The sequence below is a fragment of the Meriones unguiculatus genome, chromosome 15 (assembly GCF_030254825.1).
Source record: "Meriones unguiculatus strain TT.TT164.6M chromosome 15, Bangor_MerUng_6.1, whole genome shotgun sequence".
Lineage (NCBI taxonomy): Eukaryota > Metazoa > Chordata > Mammalia > Rodentia > Muridae > Meriones > Meriones unguiculatus.
In genome coordinates, this window is record NC_083362.1 from 66,752,259 (window position 1) to 66,778,320 (window position 26,062).

At 40.1% G+C, this 26,062-nt stretch overlaps 1 protein-coding gene across 13 annotated transcripts in view; it reads right to left on the reverse strand.

The window, feature by feature from the left end:
* Window positions 1–26,062, reverse strand: part of Dock10 (dedicator of cytokinesis 10) — a 249,752-nt gene that overhangs the window by 73,882 nt on the left and 149,808 nt on the right. For all 13 annotated transcript variants that reach the window (XR_009586481.1, XR_009586482.1, XM_060368696.1 and 10 more), the window contains exons 8-19: window positions 25,130–25,313; window positions 23,492–23,577; window positions 23,103–23,186; window positions 22,831–22,986; window positions 14,163–14,384; window positions 13,867–13,989; window positions 12,518–12,600; window positions 6,751–6,873; window positions 4,904–4,983; window positions 3,133–3,320; window positions 2,516–2,581; window positions 246–338 (exon numbers count right to left, since the gene is read on the reverse strand). Coding sequence is in view for 11 of the 13 variants with exons in the window: in XM_060368696.1 (XP_060224679.1) it covers window positions 246–338; window positions 2,516–2,581; window positions 3,133–3,320; window positions 4,904–4,983; window positions 6,751–6,873; window positions 12,518–12,600; window positions 13,867–13,989; window positions 14,163–14,384; window positions 22,831–22,986; window positions 23,103–23,186; window positions 23,492–23,577; window positions 25,130–25,313 (1,488 nt within the window). In the remaining 2 variants the exon portion in view is untranslated. The remainder of the gene's footprint in view (window positions 1–245; window positions 339–2,515; window positions 2,582–3,132; window positions 3,321–4,903; window positions 4,984–6,750; window positions 6,874–12,517; window positions 12,601–13,866; window positions 13,990–14,162; window positions 14,385–22,830; window positions 22,987–23,102; window positions 23,187–23,491; window positions 23,578–25,129; window positions 25,314–26,062) is intronic.

The window sequence follows — 26,062 nt, forward strand, 5'->3', positions numbered from 1 at the left end:
TTAGTCTCCTTTGGAAAGAGTAATAGAGTAAAACCATCATCTTTTGAAGGCCAGCCTTGTGCTCAATACCAGTATTTAGAATGTACACGGGGATCATCCTCAGCCAGTGTCGCTTCTGTCAGCATCACTTAACGGTCTTGGGAAGTGTACACAACTTTCCTCAGTCTGAGTTGTGGTCTAGACAAGGTGCCCCGACCTACTCGCCCATTAGTTTTAGGCATAGGCAGTGGGGCCCTGCTCCTTACCTCATCAGAGAAGTCCGGATTTTGAGAATGGTGCAGCACAGCTGTGTAGGCAGCTGAGGTAAACAGAGGCCCTCCAGGTTTTCCGTAAATGCACTGTTTAGAGAGTTATGAGGTAATCAATTGTGAGTGTCTGAAAATATTCAAGAAAGTCAACTCTTCAGTTCTCAGTTCCAGCCCTAAGGCACACTTTGTGATTTACTTCCCAGGATGTCATCTAGTTAACGTTGAACTTTATTGGTACACTGTCTTACATGTACTATGCAATTGTGTGTCAAAGAACATCTAAAAGACTTTATTTACCTTAGAGGTATGGCAGAAGTCTTGAATGCTGAACCAACTTGCTATATGACTTTTGACTACCATAAACATGAGTTAATGTTCAAGGCAGATCCCTGAAGGATGACTTCCTGATGGGGCCCATGGAACCAACTCGTGTAGAGTTAAAGTCCTAACTAAGGTTCGGTTGGATGCCACTTCCATGCAAACCAGCTTCTGCTCATGAAGGTGGAGCGTGTAGGACAGACTCAGGATTTGATAGTCTAGCCCAGCTTCTGATGGGGTCAAAGGCGTACACAGGCTTTTATGAATCAGACAGGTGAAAAGACATTTATGCCTGAAACTTGGGGCCTCTCTTCTAGTCTTACATGTGGTTATGACATGTCTATATGTGGTGTTAAGAATGCACTGAAGCAAGGCACCCAAACACCTGCTATTGCCCTTCTTTCCAAGTTCATCCCCGTTAGAAGCGCTGTTTTGGTCAGATTGCTGTGCTTCCTACCTAGTCGTTGTCTTTGCTTACACAGTGACATCATATGCTAATTTCTTTCTTTCCTGATTCTAATGCTACAGAAAAACTTGGTCTGTATGGATGTCCACAGTGGCTCATGATTCTTTTACATGAGTTAGCTCATTCTTAAGTTCATCATTACTCTTTGGAATGAGACTACAAACTTCTTGGTAGCATACATCAGAGTATGAGTTGTACCTGATGGTACTATGAGAAATAGTTGGAGGTGTTGGTAGGGTTAGTTAGACATTGTCTTGGTTCTTCACTACCTCTTCCCTCTGCTTCACTACAACCCAGAAGATTTGACGATAGGCTCAGTAAAAACAGCTTTTCCTCTTTATTTTTATACATTATTTTTGTTATTTGATGTCCCTAAAATTAAAAAAGCGCATATCATGTATGAACTCTAGAAAAGGCAATCCAATTAAAGTTTAATAGGTCAAAATAGTGATATTATTAACTCATGTGTTCAACAACTTGGACTATTCTTTTAGAGCCATCTTCTAGTCCCTTGGGCACTCTGCTCCATAAATGTGAGCTCAGTGGGAGCACCTTGCATTAGCCAGCAGTCTTATACATAAAAACGAGCTCTCTGGGGACATCCTGCATTAACCAATAGGCCTGTGCATAGTAGGTAGCCTTTTCGTGAGGACGGCATGAAGCAGATGTCCTGCTTCAAATCAAGCATGCTGAATCAAGAGGTGGACTAATTTGTGCACAGAGCAGACTCTCCACATAGAATTACTGCATTTATTTCACATTGTAATGACTTCTCCCAAATCATGAGCTGGGGAGTTGTAGGAGACTAGTATTTTTTAATAGATGAAATTAGTCATGGTTCTTAAGTCAGATACTGTTGTGGATATAAACCTGTTTTTGTTTTGGTCCCAGGTGTGGGATATGGGACCGAGTCAGATGGTCAACAGCAGCAGACTGTTTGTCTCGCGTGGGCTCTGAGAGGAGCTCCTCGCCAGCTGCAGACCTGAGGACTCTGGAAAGAGAATAAATGCCAGAGCCCAGAGTATGGAGGGGGAGAAAGAACAAGCTTCTGCTTCCCCCTTGCTGCTCCTGGTTTCTGTTGTGAGACAAGAAGTTGGATATCTCCTGAAGTGAGCTTTGCGCTGGCTCCAAGGAACCCAATGACCCTGACCAGCAGGAAGCAGCTAAGAAAGAACTGCACATCTTCTTTCTTTCTCCTACCTCTTGTTGGGGTATTGGAAGGGATTGGGGTGGAATAGGGAGAACAAGATATAAGAATGTAAATAAAAGAGGTTTTTTGTTTTGTTTTTGTTTTTTTTTAAAGTACATGAACAAGATACAGTTTCAGAAAATCGAAAACAAATGCCTGAAATTGCTCCTCCTATAAAAATATATATACACTCATATAAAAATATTTATACTCATGTAAAAATCCCATAGTGGTGCAAAGGACCAAGAAGCCAGCCCTTCCTCTCATGCTGTGTCCCCAGATGACTTGACTCACCTTCATAGGCTTGGCACCATCTTCATCAGAATTTTTGAATTCAATGCACACGGTTATATTTCGTGCCTGAAATTATAGTGAGGGAAAAAATGGAGATGGTAATTTCCTCTGAAATAACACACCAAACAATGTAAGAGCCTAAAATAAGTAGCTTCTAATTAAATCTGGAAAAAAGTACAATAACCAACATTGTCTTCTGACATTATCCGTGGTCCTCAGAAACAGCAGGATTTGGAGAGATTTTAAAAGGAAACAAAAATGCTCATGGTACAGGACTAGGCATGTTATTTTCAGAGTATTATAAGAAACTAAAAAAAATGGTATAGATCAAATTTATGTCAGGCTGATTTTAGAAAGGATTATTAATGTATTACACAACCATGCATGTTCAAACATTTTACAGATGAACAGCTATAAGATCACTCTTTTGTAACACTCCAAGATACTGCAAATGCCTTCATCTTTAAATAATCCTAAAGTGAATTCTAGGATGAACCCACCCCTGGGCAAGCACTTTCTTCAAGTCTTGGCTTATAGTTATTTGCAGTTGCTCTTTCAAGAACCATCTCTAAATATGATGAACTGAGAAATTAATGCCTCAGAAATAAATGTCATACCTTGTTGAAGCATTTCTGGCTATCATACTTGAGGTGTTTGGGGTAGACATAAATTTGGTTTTTGTATACTCTATATGGACGGCAAAACTTTGTGGAGTCGTAAATAAACTCTTCCACTTCCACTGTAGGTTCTGACTGAGCCATCACGTTGAAGGGCTTGACAGGGATAAAGGACGATGTTACACAGTCTTAAAAAATCAGAAAATAAGAATTTGTCACTTAATATGTGTCTTCTAACGTGAGCAATACTTAACATATTTTAACATGAATCTACCAAACATGGAAATTTAATGTTGTGTTCCAAGAGAATGAAAACATGAGATGTGGTCATTTGGGATGAGAACGTTATATATTTAGCATTGAAACTCATGGCAAAGAAATATGGCAAATCTTTGAGATGGATTTATAATTTTATACTGTTTCCTGTATATAGAATATACTAGGTAGATTTTATAAAAGAAAGAATAATCCATTAACCTTTACTTGCTGCTATAAATGTAATACATATATTATTACATGGAAGAATAAAGGTTATTCAGTGGGTCTATTATTTATTGTAACAGATGAATTAATAGTAATTTTTCATATGTGGAATGATTTTACAGCAAATGCTTAAAGCCCTCTGTACATATTTGTTACTTTTCTTTCTCTTTAATTTTTATCTCCTTTAAAAATCTAACTTTGTAGTAATAGCCTAAGAAATAACTAAAGAAAAGATGGTTAGGATTGTGTAGTCAAAACTGTCATTACACTGTTTAAAGATGGAAACTATCATATTGAAAGAGAGAAAGGCCTGCTGTTGCTTTCCTTTTCTACAGAGAACCTTCCTGGACTCAAAAATGATGGTGTATGTATACTTGGAAATGAGCTAACAATTTTAACATTTAACCAGGAATCGATCTAATATTTTTATATGCTCAACTTCCTCAACTACCATTCCATTCTTTCAGAAGAATATTTAACTTTCTCTTCTGTGGTTTGTCTCTTTCACAGGTAATAAAACTTGCTTTCTAAATTACATACAGGAAATAGTTTCTCCTTCGCTTTTTCCTACCAATCAGTGTAAACATGATTTGGGGTCAGAGCTTAAGTTAGAGTTCTCATTATGGTTTCTATTAAAATGATTTGTGGAATCTTACCAGGATAGATGGCCAGCCTAATAGTCCTTGTCCCTACTCTCTACCCAGCCATCATTTATTACAGGAAACCTTGATTCTAGCTGTAACCTAAAACCTTTGTTTTTTTAGGTCTGTAGAAGCAGGAGTTTTACCATGTTCCAAAGAAGGTAGACACTCTGTGTAATAACATGTCAGTCCCTTCGGTGGCTATGCTCAGTGCTCAAAGCTATTTGTTGGCAGTGTGGTATGGAAGGACCAGTCTGTACTTGACTCAGGGAAACTAGATAGATTCAGAATTCTCTCACTATTGGCAATTCATCTACTTGAGCCTGACTTTCCTCATGACACTCCAGGACTTTAAGGATTATGTAAACAATTTAATATCTTGCTGCTTATTAAACCCATTTTTGAATAACAGATGATAGACAATCCCGGGAACACTTTCCATTATGAACTCCTGTTTGTCTCAATGGACAAATTAGCCCCATATTCTTAGAGTGTAATGAATTCCATTTCCATTTTGGAAGACAAAAATCTCTAAACAACCCAAATTTTGGGACCAACCAGTTAACGGACAAACCAACCAACCAAATACCCCTCCCTCAAGATACTCAGACATCTCTAAATGAACGGTGACATCAGTGGTATCATACTTGGCAGCTCCAAGGGAACACTGTCCACGACAATATCCAGGCTTCCGGGAATGGCCTGCATTTTGCTTATCCGGTCAGCTCTGTGAAAGGACATCACACACACACACACACAGTGTATTATTTTCATTTTCAAAGAAAAGTCCATCTTCTACTATAATTCTGAGCTTTGATAAAGCTATTTACTATCTAGGGATTTTTTTCCCCTTTGGTTAGTTTAATTCCTGTAAAATAAAGCCAGCGTAAATAAAAACAAAAATCACGAAGAAGTTAGATTACAGATATCCCGAATAATACTTCAAACTTATTTTTTCTGACTTCATTTACACATGTGACCCAAACTCTGGGTTTTGTTTCCTTCCCCTTTTCCACGTGGTGGCACGCTTTGAAGGTTTCAGAACCTTTAGGATATAGATTCGTGGGAGCTGGTATTGGAGATTTACAGCCCAGCTCCATTGTTCCCTCTTCACTTCTTAATTGTGGATGCAATGTGACCCGCTGACCAGAGGTCCTGTCACTATGTCTTCTGTGTCATGAAGAACTATGCCCCCCAGGAACATAAGCTAAAGTAGCCTCTTTTTTCTTAGGTTGCTTTAGTCAGGGATCTGGCCACAGCAATTGGGAAAAGAACACATACACACGCCATATTTGCACCCCAATGCTATTTTCCTCCCTTCCCCAACCCGTGTTCAGTGGACCACGTAGGTGGCTTGAAGTCAGCAATGACAAATTAATTCATACCATAGAAATTGGTCACCATCGATTTTAAGGTAATGTCAGTTTTAACTTAGTGTTCAGTTTTAACTTAATGTCATCACTGCACTGTGTGTTTGAGCTGCCTCCTTCTTGTATTCATTGACAATATGAGGTTTGGCAGAGTTTTGCTGTTTATTATATCAGTTTATCATTATGTTCCACTTTTGCTCATTATTCTAGATTTTCATGTCTTAGGGTACTGTCAAAAAGGTAACAGGAAAAGTCCTTTTCATTTTTCTCACGGTGGCTTGAGGAGTCCCATGAAAACCTGGGTGCGGGTTTTGACCAGGATATTTGAGGAGTGAAGTGAGGAACAGTCTCTTGGGTTACCAGTGCCCTGACTGGACCACAAAGAACTAAGAATGGCACCTGGTCTTGCCTAAGAGTCTACTTCTCATCCTAGTGATATGTTCTAAAAAAACTTCAATGAATAATAATAATTATAGTATAATAATCACATTGATAAGACATCCCTTCTGGTAAAATACAAGCAAATGATTTACTGATGATGCAGAAGATTTTGTACACACTCGTTTAAACATATCATGAGATTTTTTTTTGAGGGATATTCAAAATTAGTTGGTATGAGACCTGCCAATTCTTAGGCGGGAGAAATGGAACCATTACTCCAGGATAAGGAGGACAAGTGCGCTTTGTGTATTAGAGGCTAACAGTGTAAGATAAATAGTATAATGAGAGCCTCAAGGCATCCTAAGAAAAGGTTCCCGTGGGGAGAAGCTGATTCTCCAACTGTCCTCTGCTAGCCAGTATCATGTGTGGAAGGGACAAACTAAAACTGCTGAGTCAAGAGTACCATACATAATGGTATTTCTGTATACTGAGGGTTTTTTTTTGGGGGGGGGGTTGTCACACACTGTAGGTGAATGATGATATGTCACAAATCTTCTGCATGAATCTGGCTAACTGACTCTTAAGACAACTTTTGGACGAAAGGGAAGTCACCAGAAAACTCATCTGTTTCTGGAGGTGTCTGGACAGTTGAGACTCAAGGCATCCGGTGTCGTTACACAGAGAGAAGAAATCAGTTTTGGCAATAGCTTAAGTTAGATAAAGGGGCATGTAGAATAGCCTACCTTCTGTAGTCTGATACCAGTTTAAGGAGGTCTTCAGCTGAAATTTTGCTACTTTCTTGTCTATACAGGGGTGAAAATCTTGAGTCTCTGTCCACATTCCCCTGGTTGTCCTTAAATACAGATCTGTAGGAAAATAATGTTTATTCAGGTTTATATTGCTACTGTTTAATAAATAGTGTTTTTAAGGAGGATAATTAATTATCATTCCAATTTATAATTGAAAGAACCCAAGGGACCGAGCAAAATAAAAAGCAACCACTTCCATTGGTATAATGTTTTTGTGGAATATATACAATTTACCCTTGTTCATTCAAATGCTGATTTCTCTACCCCACTATCTGGTTTCAATCCCGATATTGCACTGTGATGTTTATTCTAAGTATCACCTATCTCAAGTTTGTGTAAACATGCCACCATTTGTTCCGTGTATTGTCAATAAAACAACCAGTCAGTGCTGAGCAATGGAGAGAATAGGGTGGGACATCCTGGTCCAGAGGGGAGGAGAAAGGAAGCAAGAGGGCGGGGTCTGAGAGGAGAGATTGACAAGAGAGGACTTGAAACCACGAGGAGAGATGAACTGGACCTAAGAAATGACTAAAGCAAGTATAATGTGTGAAATCTGAATGGGAGGAGACTATGTGGGCTTGGAGGTTTAGAATGGAGCAACTATTGCCCAGCACTGTGCTCTCGGTTAATTAAGTAAATCCTAGTCCCTGTGTGGTGATTTGGGTAGACAGATGGTTTAGGAATAACCACTGTTTAACTAAAAGATAAATCAATATTAAATATTAATGATAAACAACACACTTCCTAAAGTCTTTTTTATTTATAAACACATTTTATCATATTTTTCATTTTCAATTCTATATCTAAAGTGGGATCAGTTCCTGTTACAACTCTTTTCATGATTATTTGCCATATTAAATCATTGGAGTATTGGGGGAGCTGAGAAAGTACTTTTTGCATGTGTGTTTGTATTGGTAAAGTTGTGCTGGTTTTGTGTGTGTGTGTGTGTGTGTGTCTTTGTATAAAGTTCCACTGGCTTTAAAAGTCACCAAAGAGGCTATGCTGGCTGGTCCATAAGCTCCAGGTATCCTCCTGTCTCTGCTTCTTCTGCGGTAATCACAGCCATGTGTCACCATGTCCAGCTTTTTAACCTAGCTTCTGTGGCTCAAAATCAGGTCCTGATGACTGCAAGGCAAACACTTCACTGGCTGAGCTATCCCCTAAGTCCTCTTATGAGTGGTTTCGACACGGTGTCCTAACCTGGGTGAGGAGGGACCACTGCACTTTGGGTAGCACCGTTAGAATTTACGAATGTGTAACATGGATCTTGTGGTCATTATGGCTGTAGAAAGTGAGATTCCTAAAAATGTCTTTGTGAAGACAAATGAGCCCATGTTCTAACTTCTAGGACAGAAGTGAAGACAAAATGCAGGAAATTTGAGTCAGAGTTTTGCATTAAATAAGGTTAATGTTATATTATTTCTTTCCTTGATCCATTTCAGTGGAATTATAGTGCCTTACTTAAAAACAGAATTGCTTTTGCCTAAGTTATGAAGTGAGGTCAGGAAATATTTGCTTCACATGTAGTTTGCTGATATTAGCTACACCTCAGATTTATTATGCATCAAAGAAATATGTATTTATATTTCTCACATATGATTTACTCACAAATAATTTCTTTTTCTTCAACATCTGAGAAATGTTGGATTTTTATTTCTTCTAGTTTAATTAGACTATTTTATCACTATTTAAATAAATCAAATATTTCAATAAACTAGCTGAAATGGATTTAAAACTAATATTAGCCATTGACTTTTTAAAAAAAATTACTTGTTTTTTTAATTACAGTTTATTCACCTTGTATCCCATTTATAGCACCTCCCTCGTCCCCTCCCAATCCCATCCTTCTTTCTTCATCTTCTCCCATGACCCTCCCCCAGTCCACTGATAGGAGAGGTCTTCCTCCCCTTGTGTCTGACCCTAGCCCATTAGTTCTCATTAGGACTGGCTGCATTGTCTGCCTCTGTGGCCTGGTTAAGGCTGTACCCTCAGGGGGTAGGTGATCAAAGGGCAGCCATTGACTTTTAGTGTAAAGTAAGTAACATGGAAAAAGAGAAATACAAGCTAGAAATGTATTGGGATGATGTTTTTATACTCTTTCAAATTGCCTTCTTACAGTTTTGTTGCTATTCTTGTAGTTAAGTAGCAACTGAGAAAAAATTAAAAAATCTCTCCTTCATAAAATTTTAATGAAACAACATGAGGAAAACAGAATAAAAACATTTAACTTGAAGACTAGAGAGGTAGCAGAGCAAGTAAAGGCACTTGCTGCCCAGCCTGCCCATCAAGTTTAATTTCTAGAGCCCATACAGCAGAAGGAGAGAACCTGCTTCTTCTGCTGTTGTCCTCTGACCTCCACATGAGGGCTGCTACAGGCTTTGCAGCCCACGAAATAAATGCATTAAGATATGATAAGAATTTCAAAGCATTGAACTTAAACATAATTTTTGCACAAGGACTTTAAAGACCAGATGAGCAAATATTTGACATGCTGAAACCAGAACAATGTATTTCCTAACACAGAGGGAGTCATAAACTCAGCTGAGGGGAAGATTTTTCTTTTCAGTGATTGAGTTACTGCAACTGCATTAGTCTACGTGAGTTGCAAACTCCATTTTGCGCCTATCCCCAGCTACTGTGGAGATCCTTCACTTGAGATGGCCATTCATGAAGTGTACTACCGCCCGAGAGCTTTGTTCTTCTTGATCCTTTTATGTCGGCCTCTCAAGTGCTAAGGTTAGAGGCAGATGCCATGATGTGGGATTTAGACATTTCTCTGCATGTGTGAATACAGCAGGCGAAAGGCCAAAGTGGTTGCTAAGGCCCAGCATGGGCACATGACTATGATCTTTGCACTGGGGTAGTAAAGACAACAGGAGGATGGTGTCCACCATGATGAGCTACACAGATGACCCTGTCTCAGAATAGAGAAGAAACAAAAAGCGAAACAAAAACACAAACAAACAAACAAACAAACAAACAAAAAACCCTTTTCAAAGGACTGAGAATGTATTTTGGTGGTAGAACATTTACTTAGAATTCATAAGGCAGGAAAAAAAATGTGGTTGACTGACAGCTTCAATTGTATGAAAATGAATTATCTAATAAAAATCTATAAAAAGGCAGAGAGAAGGACCTTGTGAGGGTGTGCTAGAAGCCTTGTCACTGGAATGAAGAAGGCAGAGGTGGCCTGCCACTTGTGGTGATGTTGTGGGCCCGGGAATCTTAGCAATCCTTGCATTGTGCACCTTTGGATGTATAGATGTGAGAATGGAAATTTAATTTACTAGTCCTGAATGACTTTAAGAAAACTGAGCATTGTCTGTTAGTCACATATAAGTTAAAATGAAACAGTGTACAAGAACCTGTGAGGTCATTCTAGCATGGACTTGAGCCCCTATAATCCTAGAGGTGATATGGAAAGTTTAATTGCAGTAGGGCACACTTATAAATTCAGCTTCTTTCGGGATTGTTGTAAAATATCTCATGTGGCTGTGTGTGTGTGTTCTAAGCCTATCGGAACAATAATCTTTTTGCTACAAAGCAGCAGTACAGCTGATACTGAATCTGAGAACATACCGGGCACAATTCAAATTAGATGCTCACAGCAATGAGATCTGTGTGTACTACAGCAGCTGGGTAGAAAATCTGGCTCCAAGCAACTGTTAATGGTACTATTTTAATTACAGTTGCTTTGAAATGTTTTAGGGTACACTCCGAGCTATACTGTGAAACAAATAGCAAGATAGGAAATGAAGTATGAAGGAAAAGCCAACAGAGAACATGCAGTGCCAACACTGTATTACCTTTGTCGTGGAGCTGGCCTATTCCAGAATGATGTGAGTGAAGGCTGGCCTTCTGAGGGTCCTGCCAACTCATAGCTGAAGCAGGGTTTGCACTGAGAGGTGGGTAGGGATTGTTTCTTTGGGTGGCTGTGTTCTCTTTTGAGGGTAGATAATCCAAATAACCCAACACACCATATTCTCTGTATGTTCAGTCATATTTTTCTCTCATTTGCCTGAGAAACTCAAGTAAATATAAGCCATTGGCAATGGGTACAAGTTCCTAATGACAGTCGAGGGACTAACTGAGCCTTGATCCAGCGTGGCTTGTGGTTTTGCTAGCTCTTTTCGTAGAAATAATTACTCCAAGAGCTGGTAATACTTTCAGCCTCCACAGAAGCGTCATCTGTCTTTTACAGTTTGCTGACAACTGCGGAGTCAGGGAGTTACTTCTAAGTACTGTTCTCCAACAACTGGCCCACTATTTACTTCTGTCCCTCCCACTATTCTGCACTGACCTAAACTTACGAGAAATAGGGAGTTGCAGAGTGTGACTATGCACTCCACAAGTGACTTCCAGTAATCATAATAAGGTCGCTGTATATGGCATGTTTTTCATGTCTACCATTAGTTATCTCTGTAAGGAAAGGTAGGGGCAGAGAGATAAAATAATATCCATGAGGTATATTATACCAAATCCTCGTACAGCTGAAGTTAACACAGCATATTGCCGCGAGACAGGTATTGTCTGCTCCACCCTACAGATAGACTCTGGTCACGGAGAGGAACCTTGCTTGATGATACAGGAAGTGGTGGCCTGACCTTGACAGGTGAGCCAGACTCTGCAGCCTGCCTCTTCCGCTCTTGCTGCATGGCTGTCTGAATAAGGGTTGGTACTTGCGGCCTGCAGGGATCTGTCTTGGTTTACTGGTGTTGGAACCCACATTTCTCCTTCTCTCTGCCAGTCAGTCTCTAGTTTTAAATAATGACCGTAACATTCTGATGCATCCTGGGTTCCTGATGCATGAATGGGTTCCTCAGTGGAAGCTGTGTGGCCTGAAGAATATACAAGTGAACCCTTCCTCCTGGGCTTTGAATGTTGAATGGAAGTGACTGCATTTGGGATAATGCTATCAGTATTCAGTAAGTGGGGTGTGTTGTTCTAGGCCTGTAATTAACCCCTTTTAATTCAGTGTGTTCATTGCTGCCCTTTATTTGTTTTCTTTATGAGTCTACACCAGGGTGTTCCTCCCTTAAGGAATTCCTATACCAATGCGGATGTGATGAGATTGAGGACACTAGGACACAGGGGATCTAAAAAGCAAATTCTATTTTCCACAGAGGTCCCATTTCTGGGCAGGGTGGCCTGCTACTTGTGCCCACGGAACTCAGCATCTCTTTCATAGTCAGCTGTGGGTATAATCATGTTAATCTACACCCAAATCAAAGACAGCTTAAGTGATGAACTTGATGGCCTCATTTGAACACTCACACACAGACACGAGCTCTCTGCATAAGTGAGAGCATGCAGGCACACAGAACGTATGCAGTGTCCCTCCTTATCTTATGTCCATTAGGCTCTCTGGACTGATAAAATGTTGTTGTTTGTTAACCAAGTTTTGCATAAAGATGTTATGACTTCGATTTACTAACTTCCCCCAGTCCATCTGATCACGCCCACACTGTATAGAGCTCAGGGGCCTTTAGGACAAGCTGTCTCGCTGAACTACTTTGTGAAGTGTTTGTCACTGCGGAGTTCATAATGTCTGCGAAGATGACCCCATGTTAACGTTAACATTGCTTTAGGTGTGGCTCCGCTAAAAACAATAGACAACACAAAGGCTTTCAAAGCCACAGCTTCCAGTGCAGATTGCAAAAGCATTTCTAGTCTGTTAGTTGCAAAGTAGGAAGGACCTTACCTTACTGCCCAAGCAAACGGCATCCGATATTTCCCCAATTTGCTGCAGAACTGCCTATTGGATTTTAGTATTTTTTGTGCAAACTGAGGAAAAATAATAAAAAAATATTTATGGATAGCCAATTACAAACTACACATGTAAAGTAATAATATTTATTTTTCCATTTTATTGTCTACTGAAATACTATAGAATTTCTCCTTCCTGGCCCACAGATTATATAAGATACCCTCTGTGTTCAAGTTATTGTAGAACTCTTGGCTGTATTTTTAATTTGAAAATTCTAAATGTAGAAAGCCCCTCCTCTTGAGATAATAGCTACTATCTATCCACTCTGCCAATCCCCATTTCTCTTCCTGCCTTCTTCCCTCCTTTCCTCTCAGCTAAGGGAATTTAAACTCTTTAATGGAAAATGACTGAATTTATATTTACAACTGGCACTAGAGCACATCTTTTATTCATCAAGAGACTTTTTCTGTGAAGAGCCGCACAGATCCTGCGTTCTCTGTCACAGTTTCTCAAACCTGTTGTTATAGCTGGGAAGTAATTATAGATAAATAAAAGAAACCCTTTCATTTTCAGTGCTGGAGCAAGCCCAACACTTCACACATTCTAGGCAATAAATGAAGTGTGACTGATTGTCAATAAAGTTTTATTTACAAAAGCTGGTAACAGATGGGAGGTGGTTTGTTGAGCTGTGACGTGAGAAACTCTCATAAATATGTTAAACTACACTTTAAATTATTGCACATGCTCAAATTCAGTTGTTTTGAGTTATTTCCTTGACATCTTTCCTTTGTATGAAAAGTTATTTCCTTATTTTCTTTGTATGGAAAATATATGCTTTTATTTATTTTCTAATAAACAGTGATAATCCATAATTTGATTATCTGAAATAACAAGGTGATAGAATGAAGAAAACAGAAAAATCTTCTTCACTGGTCCTAACAGTCAGGCTCCTCACTATTCCCCACCACTATCTTTCTGAACGTTGCTATTAATATATTTAGGGTATAATCATTTTTCTTCATATTGAGACCATTGCTAGCTTGCCGATATCTTAGCAAATTGCCTTCATTCACTCCTGTCTTCTTTGTTATTATAAATACTTTGACCTATGGGGTTAAAATACTATCTAAATTTAAAATCATTTCTTCATCACAGTCTATGATGTTGAGTCAAAAAAGACACAAACCAAATATGTGCAATTTAAAACATTTGTGGTAGATATTAATTATGCTGCTAGGTGAATGTTGGAAGTCATACGTTTACCAAATTTTATAATCCAGGAAGGCAGCACCACTTCATCTCTCTAAACCGACTGAAGTTAATTATAAGAAAATAATCATTACCTTGTTGGAGTCTGGATTCTTAATATAAGGTTCAACACCACTCCCAATGTTTCCCATTAAGACTTTCTCGACTTTGGCCACCAAAACAATTTCAGAGTGAGGATCACTCACAGAGAATATGGCCTGTATCCAAAGAAAGCAGTATGTAACTACCACAGAGACCAGGCCAAAGACATTCATAAGATGCCATTTGAAAACATGACAGATTTAAGGAATTTCTATTGGGAAATTGCTCATCCCCTACGACCTATTGTTAAGAACACTCTAAGCGACAAGCAAGTAAAGGAAAGCACAACCTGCTTTGGGAATTTCAACCATTCCTCTGGAAGGCCCTTTATGTGAGGTTCTTCTGATTGTCTTGGCGTGCCTGTGTCAATACTGCCGTTTTCCAAGGCTGCTGGGGCTCCCGAGATCATCTGCCGGACAGCAGGGTGGTTTAGATCTACATGGAAATCGGCGGAGATCTTCCTGCTCTCTCTGAGGTCATAAAGTGCCATGCTCACAAAAAAAGGCTCAATCTGCGGGGAAAACAAAGGCCAGATGGTTCTGACATAAAACAATTGCCAGCCCACCAGTGTGGATCATTGCATTTCGTAACACATCAAATGAAAGGCACAGAGCAGAAAGCAAGCTGTCTTTGACCAGGTGTGAAGTACCCAGAATCCCTTCCTGCAACAGATGCCTCCAGGCTCGGGGCTGCATCTCATTTGTTTCTTGACCCTAGACTCCCACTCAAGTGTTCTCTTCCACATGTTCTACCATCAGCATATTAATCAGGAACAGCCTTTAGTTGCTTCTCCCATACTCAAAGAAAACATCCTTTACCTCAGTCTCCCCAGATCCCTGGAAAACTAAAATAGGATCCTAGATGTTTCTAGAGTTCACTGAGAAACACTTTAATCCAAATGCTTTTCAGATTCTCTCTCCCCATCTCTCCCTCCTTCCCCTTTTTTGGTTTTGTTTTGTTCCCATTAATTTATTTAGTTATTCACTTTACGGCCCAATCACAGTTCCCCTTCCCCCTCCTCTCAGTTCCCACTCCCCTTCTCTCTACTAAAGAGGATGCTCCCTATGGGTATCAATCAACCCAATCAATCAACTTGTACATCAAGTTGGAGCAGGACTAAGATCATCCTCTCCCACTGAGACCAGACAAGGGGAAAGGAATCCAAAGGCAGGCAACAGAGTCATCGACAGACCCAACTCGAATTATTAGGGAACCCACATGAAGACCAAAGGGCACATCTGTTACATATGTTTAGGGAGTCTAGGTCCAGCACATGCATGCTCTTTGCTTGTGGTTCAGTCTCTGTGAGACCCTTAACCCTAACCCTAACCTTTAAGGTCATTTGGCTAAAGGCTCTGTCTCAAAGTAACTCCAATGTGGCTTTGGCAGGCACCCATCCTTCCTTCCTTCATTTCTTTTTCTTTCTTCCTTTTTTTTTGAGTATTTATCTACTCACCAATGTGGTCTAGATTCATCTCATACTCTCCGTGCCCCAGATATTTCTCCAGAAATGATCCTGACTCTTTTTTTTTCGGTAAGACTGATATTCAGAAATCAACATCTGGGTCCTGGTAATTAGCCAGTTGGGCATTTATAGATCCCACGCCTTATTTCACAGGGTGGCACACAGGCACACAGTACTCTAACATATCTGTAACTATTCAGCTCTATCTACACATGTATATTTATTAAAAACCGGCCAATTAAAGCTGAGAGCTTCACTTCTAACCTAAACACTCAAGGATTTTTCCTAACCTAGTTTTTCTGATTTATAACAGTGAGAAATATGGGTTTCATTGGCAACTGTTATCTACTTATTCATTCAGGTTTCTTGCTGGTTTACAGTGACTGTTTTCCCAACTATGTCAGTCATCTTTTCCATCTATCTCCTCTAGACTACCCTGACCCCTTATCCCGACAGACTTCACAGCAGGTCACTTCTGTGTCTTTGTGTGACTTTCCCCTTCTGCTGTCTAAAGGTCTGGAGTGGTCACCCATGTCCAAGCTTTTATGAGATTTCCACTTACCCTGTCTCCCAGATGTTGTGAAAGAATCTGAAGATGGAAAATAAGGCAGAAATGGGAAAGTAATATAGTTTGAGAAATGGGGGACCTTCTCTGTATTAGTTTTAAATAAGAAGGACTTAAGTAGAGTTTGTTCAAGGGGCTGCTAGACAAGAGGACTGGCAAAGACATAGTGATAGGAAAGGTTTTAGAAAACATAGTAGATTGGGATCAGAGTGGAGGCAAAATTAGTCAGGAGCTGTCCATGTTCATGAGTGACTCACTGGAGAGACATTAAGACTCAGTCATCCACAGCATATGGAAAGCAAAAGACAGTGTAGCACAAAGAATATTCCCAGGTCTACAGGCATAGGAATCTAAGCACATGACAATGGTCACTAACGCAGAAGACACAGACACAAAGATGAATTCTTCATGAGACACAGAAAGCCCTCATAAAGTGCCTCATGGCCACAGGGACATGAGTTTTGGGGTTCCAGGACAGTCAAAAGAACTGGGCTAGAAATCAGCACCTGAAAGTTCTTTCAAATGGAGCTCCTATTTAAGTCAAAATACAAAGATGTGCTGGTTTGAGTGAGGGTGATTCTCATAGGCACATATTATTGAATATGTGGTGCCCAGTGGGTGGAACTGTTAGGGAAGGATTAGGAGGTGTGACATTATTCCGTGTCACTGGGGACTGGTTTTGAAGTTTCAAAAGAGTTATTTCTAGTGCGTTGTCTTTCTCCTGCTCAAGGATCAAGATGTGGGCTCTCAGCTGTTCTTGCTGCCACTTCTTTGCCTCACCATCATAGACTCTAACCTTCTGAAACTGTACACCCAAGTAGTGTTTCTTTTATAAGTTTCCTTGGTAATAGCATCTTACCACAGCATTAGAAATGATAAGAAATACCACAGAAAAGAGAGTCAGTATAGATTCCTGTGAAATAGCAACATTGAGAAAATAGAAAGAGGTTAAAACAATCATAAAAAAGGTTGGGCAAAACGTGGAAACTAAAATGGGTCTGATGAGAGTGGAAAGGGAGGCTTTAAAGAAAAAAAGTGGAGAAGACAATGGAATAAAGTAGAAGGGGAAATATTAGGGATGAAAGGACACAAGGAGGAAAAGAGTAGGAATGGAGATGGGGGTGTGGCTGGGAGAAGGAGCCCAAATGAAATCTGTATTTGAGAAAAACTCGTGAAAGTAAGTAAAAGAAGGTTTATATAACTGCATATACACAGATACATATATGTATAATTGAATATAGTAGATAAATGAACATGCGAGTTCATAGACATGTAATTAGTAGTGGTTCAAAAAGATTGTCAACAAATAACACTTTTCTTTGTGCTTACTTGATTTTGAATGGAGTTTGCTGTCTGCCAATATTCTGTGAACAAGTAGGTTACACAAAGGACTACATCCAAATTAACGCACCATTGTACACAATCACGCTGTAAGTCTTGTTAAATATCTCCTGTCCTTTAAGATGTATCATGTGACTAGTTTGTGACAGAGATACTGTTATTTGGCAATTTCTCAGAAAATTGGGAATAGTTTGACCTCAAGACCTAGCTATACCTCTCCTGGGCATATACCCAAAAGATGCTCCTCCATACCACAAGGACATCCGCTCAACTATGTTCATAGCATATTTATTCATAATAGCCAGAGGCTGGAAACAAGCTAGAGGTTTCTTAACTGAAAAATGGATAAAGAAAATGTGGCTACTTGTATATCAAACACAGGGACATTTTGAAATTTGTAGGCAAATGGTTGGAACTAGAAAATATCATCCTGAGTGAGGTAATTCAGACCCAGAAAGAAACAAATGATACGTACTTACTTACAAGTGGATATTAGCTATATAATACAGGATAACTATGCCACAATCCAGGGATCCAAGGAAGCTAAGTAACAAGGAGGGAGAATGCGTGAATCTCATTCACAAGCAGAAATAAAATAGACATTGAAGGTGGATGAAGGAAGGGGACCGGGTGGGAGAGGGATAGGGAGGGGAACAGAAGGGATCAAGTGCAGGTAGGACTGAAGGAGAGAGAGAACAGGGTGAGAATGTAAATAGGTGTCTGTGGGGACATCTCTGGGATGAGCCAAAAACCTAGGAAAAAGTAAACTCCAGGGAATCTATGAGGGTGACCCCAGGTAAGACTTCTAGAAACAGGGCATATGGAACCCAAAATGGCCAGCTCCTGTAACTAGCCAAGACAATGGAGGGATGGGGATATCAACCCACCCACAAAACCTTCAACTCAATATTCGTCCTGCCTACAAGAGGTGTAGGGATAAAGATGGAGCAGAAACTGAGGGAATGACGAACCAATGACTGGCCCAATTTGACACCCACCCCATGAGAGAAAGCCAACCCCTGAGACTATTAATGACATTTTGCTATTCTTGCAGACAGGAACCTAGCACAATTGTCTTCTGTTTCACCCAACAGCTGATGGAAACAGATACAAAGACCCACAGTCAAACATCATTCAGAGCTCAGAAAACCTTGTGGGAGAAAGAAAAGAAGGATTAAACAGAGGTCGAGGACATCACAAGGAAACCTACAGACTCAACTAACCTGGCTGGGTCCATAGGAACTCACAGAGACTGAACCACAACCAAAGAGCATGCATGGGACTGACCTAGGCTCTCTGCACATATGGAACAGGTGTGCTACTTGGTCTTCATGTGGTTCCCCTAACAAACGGAGCAGAGGCGGCTGTCTTTGACTCTGTTCCCTGCCTTTGGATCCCCTTTCCCTGGTCAGGCTGCCTTGTCTAGCTAGCCTCAACAGGAGAAGGTGTAACTGGTCCTACTGCAACTTGGCATGCCACAGGGGATTGACATTCATGGAAGGCCTCCCCTACTCTGAAAAAAAAAAGGAGGGGGTATAGGGGGAGGTAAGGAATGAAGGAAGGACTGGGAGGAGAGGAGGCAGTGGAGGCTGTGATCTAGATGTAAAGTAATAAGTAAATTAATTAATGGAAAAGAAAAAAATTAAGGTGCAGAACAACCCCCAGCATCGACAGCCGGCCTCCATGGATGCCCACTGACTCATAGGTAAGAATGCCTCCACAGTCAAACATATATACACAATACCAGACGTGTGTGTGTGCACGGGCACACACATGCTTACTAAGAGATAATTATCAAGTGAGATTTTCATTTCAGTGATTGAATTTAGTTTAGAACATTTCACTTGCGGTCAATGTGGTCTGCTAAGAGTCAAAAGTGAAAAAATAAAGAGATTAGTGAGGTACACAAAACACTTTGTAAGTCAAGATATTAAAGTCATGTTTTCCCCCCGAATGGTTGCATTTAGACTTTCATTCCCATTTGTTGAATAGAAATAAATCACCTCCATTAATAACATCAGAAATTAAAGCTCCCATGGGGATTCACTTATTTTTCCAATCCACCTTCTCAATGAAAATGCCAATTCTTACTCTTTGAATGACTGGCGTTAGGGAGGGATTAATTTAACAAAGCACCTTCAAAACCTGCCAAATTAAGTTGTAGGCTACTGACGTTTAGGCTGATGAAGTACTTTTGACAATTCAGGAACAGAAAAATTTAAATGTAGCTACCATGAAACAGCTTTGTTAGCTCCAGTTTGTTGGAGTTAATTCCCACGTTCAAGGATACATTTTATACCATAAAACCAACTTGTAGAATTTGATGTTCTATTTGATTGACTGAAAAATTACATGGTGTCAAAGTCTGCCTCTTCATCATAAAAAAAAGTCTTTCATGGAGTCTGTAGACACTTATGTATGAAATGCAGCAGTCAGCTCTCCCAAAACGTACAGAACTGTTCTTCAAAACACACTCATCAAGGTAAGAATGATGAGGCTCGAGAGCGCCATTAGTCAAAGAGTGCCACACAGAGGTTTCCAAAAACAATTTCATTTAATGATAAACTGCCACATAAAAAACACCAAAGAGGCTGTTTTATTAATTTTGGTATGGTTACTAACAAGTGCAATGAAATTATTTTTTAAAGTAATTTCCTAGTTTATTTTTTAACCATGGGCAACCACTGTAAGATTACTTTAAAACAGCTTTCAGATGCTCAAAATCAACTAAACCCCTTGGCCTGAGAAGACAGGAAGGGACACCCAAAAGCCACTCTCAGGGGGCTGGAGGGATGGCTCGTTGGTTAGGAGCACTGGCTGCTCTTGTGGCTGACTCGAGGTAAAGATCCACACGTGCCCACAACACGCTAGCACACACGAAATGCAGTGGAATAAAATCAAATCAAGCTAGAAGCGTTTCTGAAGAGCTACTCTGTTGAGACTTGAGCAAACAGGGCCACATGCTTCTGCACATGGTCTACATGGGAGGAGTCACATGCCTTTGGCAATCATTGCCTCTGGGAGCTTACACGGAGGTTCATTAGAGGAATGCTGCTAATCGCATGCCCAGGTCTATCCTTGTGCCAGGAAAGGCTCTGCTCCTTAGCCACGTGTGCAGCTTTCAGGAGAGACAGCCATCAAGTGTGGCATGATGATAGAGATATCTTCCTATCCAGCCAGGTCAGCCAAATCAACTGTGGTGATCAGTGGGGAGGCTGGGGGCAGGGAGCTGGGGGAAAAGATATTATCACAGTCCCATCACCCTCACACCCCCAAATAAGCCCATTTTCTTTGATTTTTTTGGTTTCCAAAATGGATTATTTTAAAATTGTGCTAAAGAAAACATAGATTTAAAATACTGACATTTTCAGTATGGATCAATGTATGAACTGTTAAGGTCCATTTATTTTACGTAGTGTGGTGACTAAGAGACTATGATTTGGACCAATTTTTCTTTAATTTCCAAATGGTTTCAAGAACAAAGTTTTCTGGGCCCTTTGCTTTGTTTTCCATTCAGTGTGAAAGTATGTTCTGGTTCCTTCTAATATCTTTTCCTACATGGAAGGTGCAACTATCTGCTGCCACTTGACTGGCTCCTCTCTTCTTCATGTCGAATGGTCTCAGGACTATCCCACACAGGCGCCATGTTCTCGGTCAGCCTCTTACCCCACATTTCTCTGATCTCTCTCTCTTCCAACAGCTATTCCTTCTTAGCCTGTTGTTGGTAGCTTTTCACATTTAAATGTTTCATATGTGTTTTGTTCTCTGTGCATGCAGAAAATCTTAGATGATTCCCCCCAGGTCAGTGCCTAAACTAGATCTTCAGATTTTTATTTCTATTTATAGTCACCTCTGTGAGCTGAGTGAATGCTAAATTTCACCAAGCACTTAGAACTTCCCAGAGATTACCCATTTGTTCATCACGTGATCATTTGAAATGGCTGCTGTTATTGCACAGACTGAGGCAAGACACCTGACCACAAGGCACAATTCCTATGTAGAAAACCTCCACCAACTGATCCAAGCTGTTCATCTCAAGGAATTTTCCTCATCAAATAAGAGTGTGATGACATGGATCTATCTTGTTACTACAGTAGCAGGTAGGAGACTTAAAGAGAACAGAGGTGCTAAGGACAAGAAAAAAAAATCTCACTCTCTCCTGTGACCCACTGTTCCCCAAATCATCAAGTTAGTGTCACTCATGATGGAGACAGGTGTGGGACTGTGTAAGGCCAAACTTAGCAATACTGCCTTTCTTTCTTTTCTTTCTTTCTTTCTTTCTTTCTTTCTTTCTTTCTTTCTTTCTTTCTTTCCTTCCTTCCTTCCTTCCTTCCTTCCTTCCTTCCTTCCTTCCTTCCTTCCTTCCTTCCTTTTTCTTTCTTTCTTTCTTTCTTTCTTTCTCTCTCTCTCTCTCTCTCTCTCTTTCTTTCCCTTCCTTCCTTCCTTCCTTCTTTTTTTTTTCAATTTATTCATTGTATATCCCAATTGTAGTCCACTCCCTCAACTCTTCCCAGTTCCACCCCAGGGGAAGGGGATAGGGGGGAAGAGGGAGGGAGGGTGGCACTCTTGCCTTCTAAAACAGTTATGGCTTTTTGTATCAAGAACATGAAAACAAGGTTTATTTTCTGGGATAGAATACAGCAATTGAGATATAATAGATGTTACAACAGAATGCACTGAAAGAGAATGAAAGAAAGCACATTCAAATGTTAACTGCGATTTGTAGCTATGGTAAGGTGATGAGTGACTTGTTTTCTTCCCTCAGTTCAACATTTAATTTTCTTTTCTCACACATACATTTGAAATCAGTCTAGAACTGTCCACTGTTATGTTCCTACTAAGAGGAGATTCTCAAAAGGGTTTCCTTAGTAGGAGAAGAAATTCTCTGTGGGTTTGACATGCCACGTATTAGGTATTTGTAAATAGAGTGAGGCACATTCATGATATCGGCTGTTGTGTGTGACACCACACTTTTCTAAGATTTCTTTACTTGGTTTATCATTTAGCCTTATTCAAAGCAGGAATACCACAAAATCTTAGGGTGTATTTGTTAGCTGGTTTCCTCCAACACACAATATAACACACAACTGTCAGTTTAAAAGCCATCTTGAACCAGACATGTGTATGTACCTGGGGAAGTTGAACCAAGAGGATCATGGATTCTAGGCTAGCCTGATCTACTGAGTAATACCCTGTCTCATGTGAGATAGAGCTCATGGAAAGAGCGCTTGCCTAGCACTTGTTAAGGCCAGGACCCCTACCCTCAGCACCACTGTGTCAATGTCACTATCACCAGACAGATAAAACTATGCTGGAGGAAACCACTGTGCTGATTTTGTACCAAGAATTCCAGAACACTGTCCTTTTGTTGCTTCTTAAACATTTAAATTAAAAGGAAATGTTTACAGCAGTATATGAAGAAACTTCTTTAAAACTTGTGCACTTTGCATTATGGGATTGCTGGCAAACAGATTCTTCTTGTACTAGAGGCTAGATCCTGGGATTAGCAGAAGTAGAAAAGGATGAACTGGGATGAAATGATATAAGCTGGCTGGTTATGTGACAGAACGAGAAAGCGAAACTTACATTGGTTACAGGATCATTCTCATTCTCTGTAACACATCCCTGAAGGTTTAAGTTGAGAGCTCTACAGATGATCATGATTCTTTTGGCAGCTTTCTCTTCAAAAGGTCTGATCATAAACTCATGCTCAAAAAGGTCCCTTTTTTGAAGCTTCAGGGTCTAAAAAGTGTTTTTGAAAGTATCAGTTAACCAACATTCATCACAAAAAAAGAAATTTTAAATTAGAATTGACAGTTACGTGGGTCAATTCATCCCTGCTCAGCATCCCGACTTACGTCTATATCTGGGTCCAGCGAGAACAGATTGAGTCTGTCCATATTTCGCGTTGTTTTGACAGTGTCTTCGGTTTCGGTGAGGTACTGCAGAGAGATCTGTGTTAGTCCCTGGTGTCTGGTATTTCCCATGTAGCCCCAGACACACCCAAAAAGGCCAAGAAAAAGCCCCTTCATTTTATTGCTGTTATGTCATCCATAAACACTGGGCAAATCTTATGAAAACATGTTCTTATTTTCAAGGGTTGTGTCCTGTTAAGTAAAACTCTTAGACTCATGAAAGATTTTAGATTAGTCATTAGTCTAAATCGCAAAGAAAAGCATTGGCATCTTTTCCATGAAAGAAGTAAGTAGCTCTAATGTGTGTGGAAATACATCATCAACTTCATTACTTTTGCAAAGTCGGGATGTAGGCTGTTCTCTGAAGAATCTGTTTCCTCCAGTGTACATTCACAAGTCACGGAATTATCCAAAGGATCTTGAAGAGAGAGACCAACACTGGTTATTTAATAATTTGAGTCATAGGTTTTTTTCCTTACGTATAATTCTGGATTAAATTCAGGAGCTCAGAGCGTTGTTCATGAGCCTAAGCCCTCCTTTTGTCCTGTCTCTAATATGCCAGACTGTTGAGTAATCAGGGGATAGAAATGAAGCTTCCTGAAAAGCATTTTAAGATTCTTACCATGCTAACATTCTGTATCACCAAGAACGTTGGATCCTAATGATGCTACCATATATAGGTTGTCTTGGCTTCTTTCAACAATGCCTGATAAAATTTTCTCAAATATGTAAATATTTTTAAAAATTCTTACCCGCAAGGGATTTACTTAGAGACCGTCTTTTAGCTTCAGCTACTTAAATTCTGTAGAACACTGAAAACACGAATACTCTATTTGGCAATCAGTAAGTAAATAATAAGTGACTGTGAGTATCTGCTACAGCCTATGGGATTATGTGAAAATCCCCGATAGTTTTCTTTATTATCTGTAACTTTTTCACTTTAGGGGACATGCAAGTAGAACTTAGTAATGACTGTACTTCGGTTTCTAATTCACAATAGTAGTAAAATCTCTTGAATTTTTTTTTTTTTTTTTTTTTTTGGTGGGGGAACACTGACTTTGTCTGTGAAAGAGAACTTCCCAGCTGTACGATTAAGGCTTGATGGTTATATTTCCACCTTTTTCTGTTTTCTCTTTTCATTCTCTTTGTCTAAAATGGGTAGAATCTTATGAGGGAACTAGGCTGAAAAAAAAAGGGAAGATTGAGAGTGTATGTATGTGTGCATGCTCATACGTGACTGGGCATGTGCATATGTGTAGGCCAGTGGACATTGTCCACTGTCTTCCTCAGTTGCCCTCTGTCTTATATTTTTACTTATCAATTTTTTAAATTCCCAATTCAGACAGGCATGCAATGTGTTTTAATCATCCTCACCTACTCCCTCTCTTGTCTCATTGTTATCATACCACCTTTTCTAGTCCCTTCCTCTGATTCATGAGGCTTTGTTTTGTGAGCCATCTAACTCACACAGTGAAGGTCTGCATGGCTGTTAGAACAGAGCTATCATTGGTGACTACCCACCTTATTTTATGAGGCACATTCTCTCACTGAACCCAGAGTTCACTGATGCAGATGGACTAGCTGTCCTGCAAGTTCCAGTGATGCTCCTGTCTCCATCTCCCTCACACCAGGTTTGTAAGTGAACAATGCTACACCCAGATGTTTACATGGCTCTGAGATTTGAACTCAGACCATCATGCTGGTATATCATGTGCTATAGTCACGGAACTAATCTTCCATCTTCATTTATTTTCTTAGGAAAACACTGTGACACATGGTAATGGAACTTCCTTCCACCCTACCAGCTGACCTCAAGACTGTCCAAACAGCATGAATAAAAGGTACCTTGTAGCTAAGAGGAAGTAAAACATGTTTTCTCTTCCAGCTACCATAGCTACTAACAGCCAATGTGGACAAAATGCTCATATCACACTTAGCCAAAGCAGAGCGACGATTTCCTGAGCACTTACCCAGCCCCAGCTCGGTGAGCTCTGCACTCTTCCTTCCCTGGAGTGTCCCCTCAGGACTGATCTGCAAGGTACGGTTGAGGGTGTGGATCCACTCGTCCATATCTGACTCGGTTTCGGCTGCCAGCACAAAGTAGGTCAGGTCGTTCATTTTCAATTCAAAGGCATATTTCCTCAGCCTGTTATTCTGTGGTGTAAAAAGAAAGAACAGAATAAGAAACCGTGAGATGGAGAGACACTTGTGCGGTCTTGGGATTCCAAAGTGTTTCCATGCAGGTGAGTGACAAGAAAGAAAACCTTACAAAACCCAGCAGAGCTGCAGATAGGTTCAGTTGTTTGATTTTGTTTGTTTGTTTGCCTATTTATTATTTATCTATTTACTTAGAACTTTTTGTACTGAAAATACTTTGTGGCTGGTTTTGTCGATTGGATGGCAGTTTGGCTTAAAAATTTTCATCTTCAGGCCGAAGTGTGAATATATTGCAGCCTTCTTTCAGATAGCTGCTTTGAGGCCCCGTTTCCAGTTTCTCACCTAAATTCTATCGCTTACTCACACAAGTAAGTCCTCTGACCCTGTCACACACACCCGCTACAGCACTAACCAGTTGTGTGATGCCTCAGTGCCAAGGGGCAGTTCTTTCTTTGCACCTTCCTTGATCTTTTAGCATATTTGGCATGTCAGCCATTGCTTTAATAACCCCCTGATATACTGGAACCTGACTATACCTGCTTTTCTTTTCATCTACCAGTCTCTGTATATTTCCGTCCTCTGAAGGCTCCTCCCTTTCCCATTGCTCCAAACAAAACTCTTAGATCTGACTTAAATTCTTTCCACTTTCACTTAGTCTAAAGGCTCCAAAGATCATCCATTACACAATGAAACCTGAGCCAGCCTCCCCACTCTTCTTTAATTTTGTATCTCTAAATCATATTTGG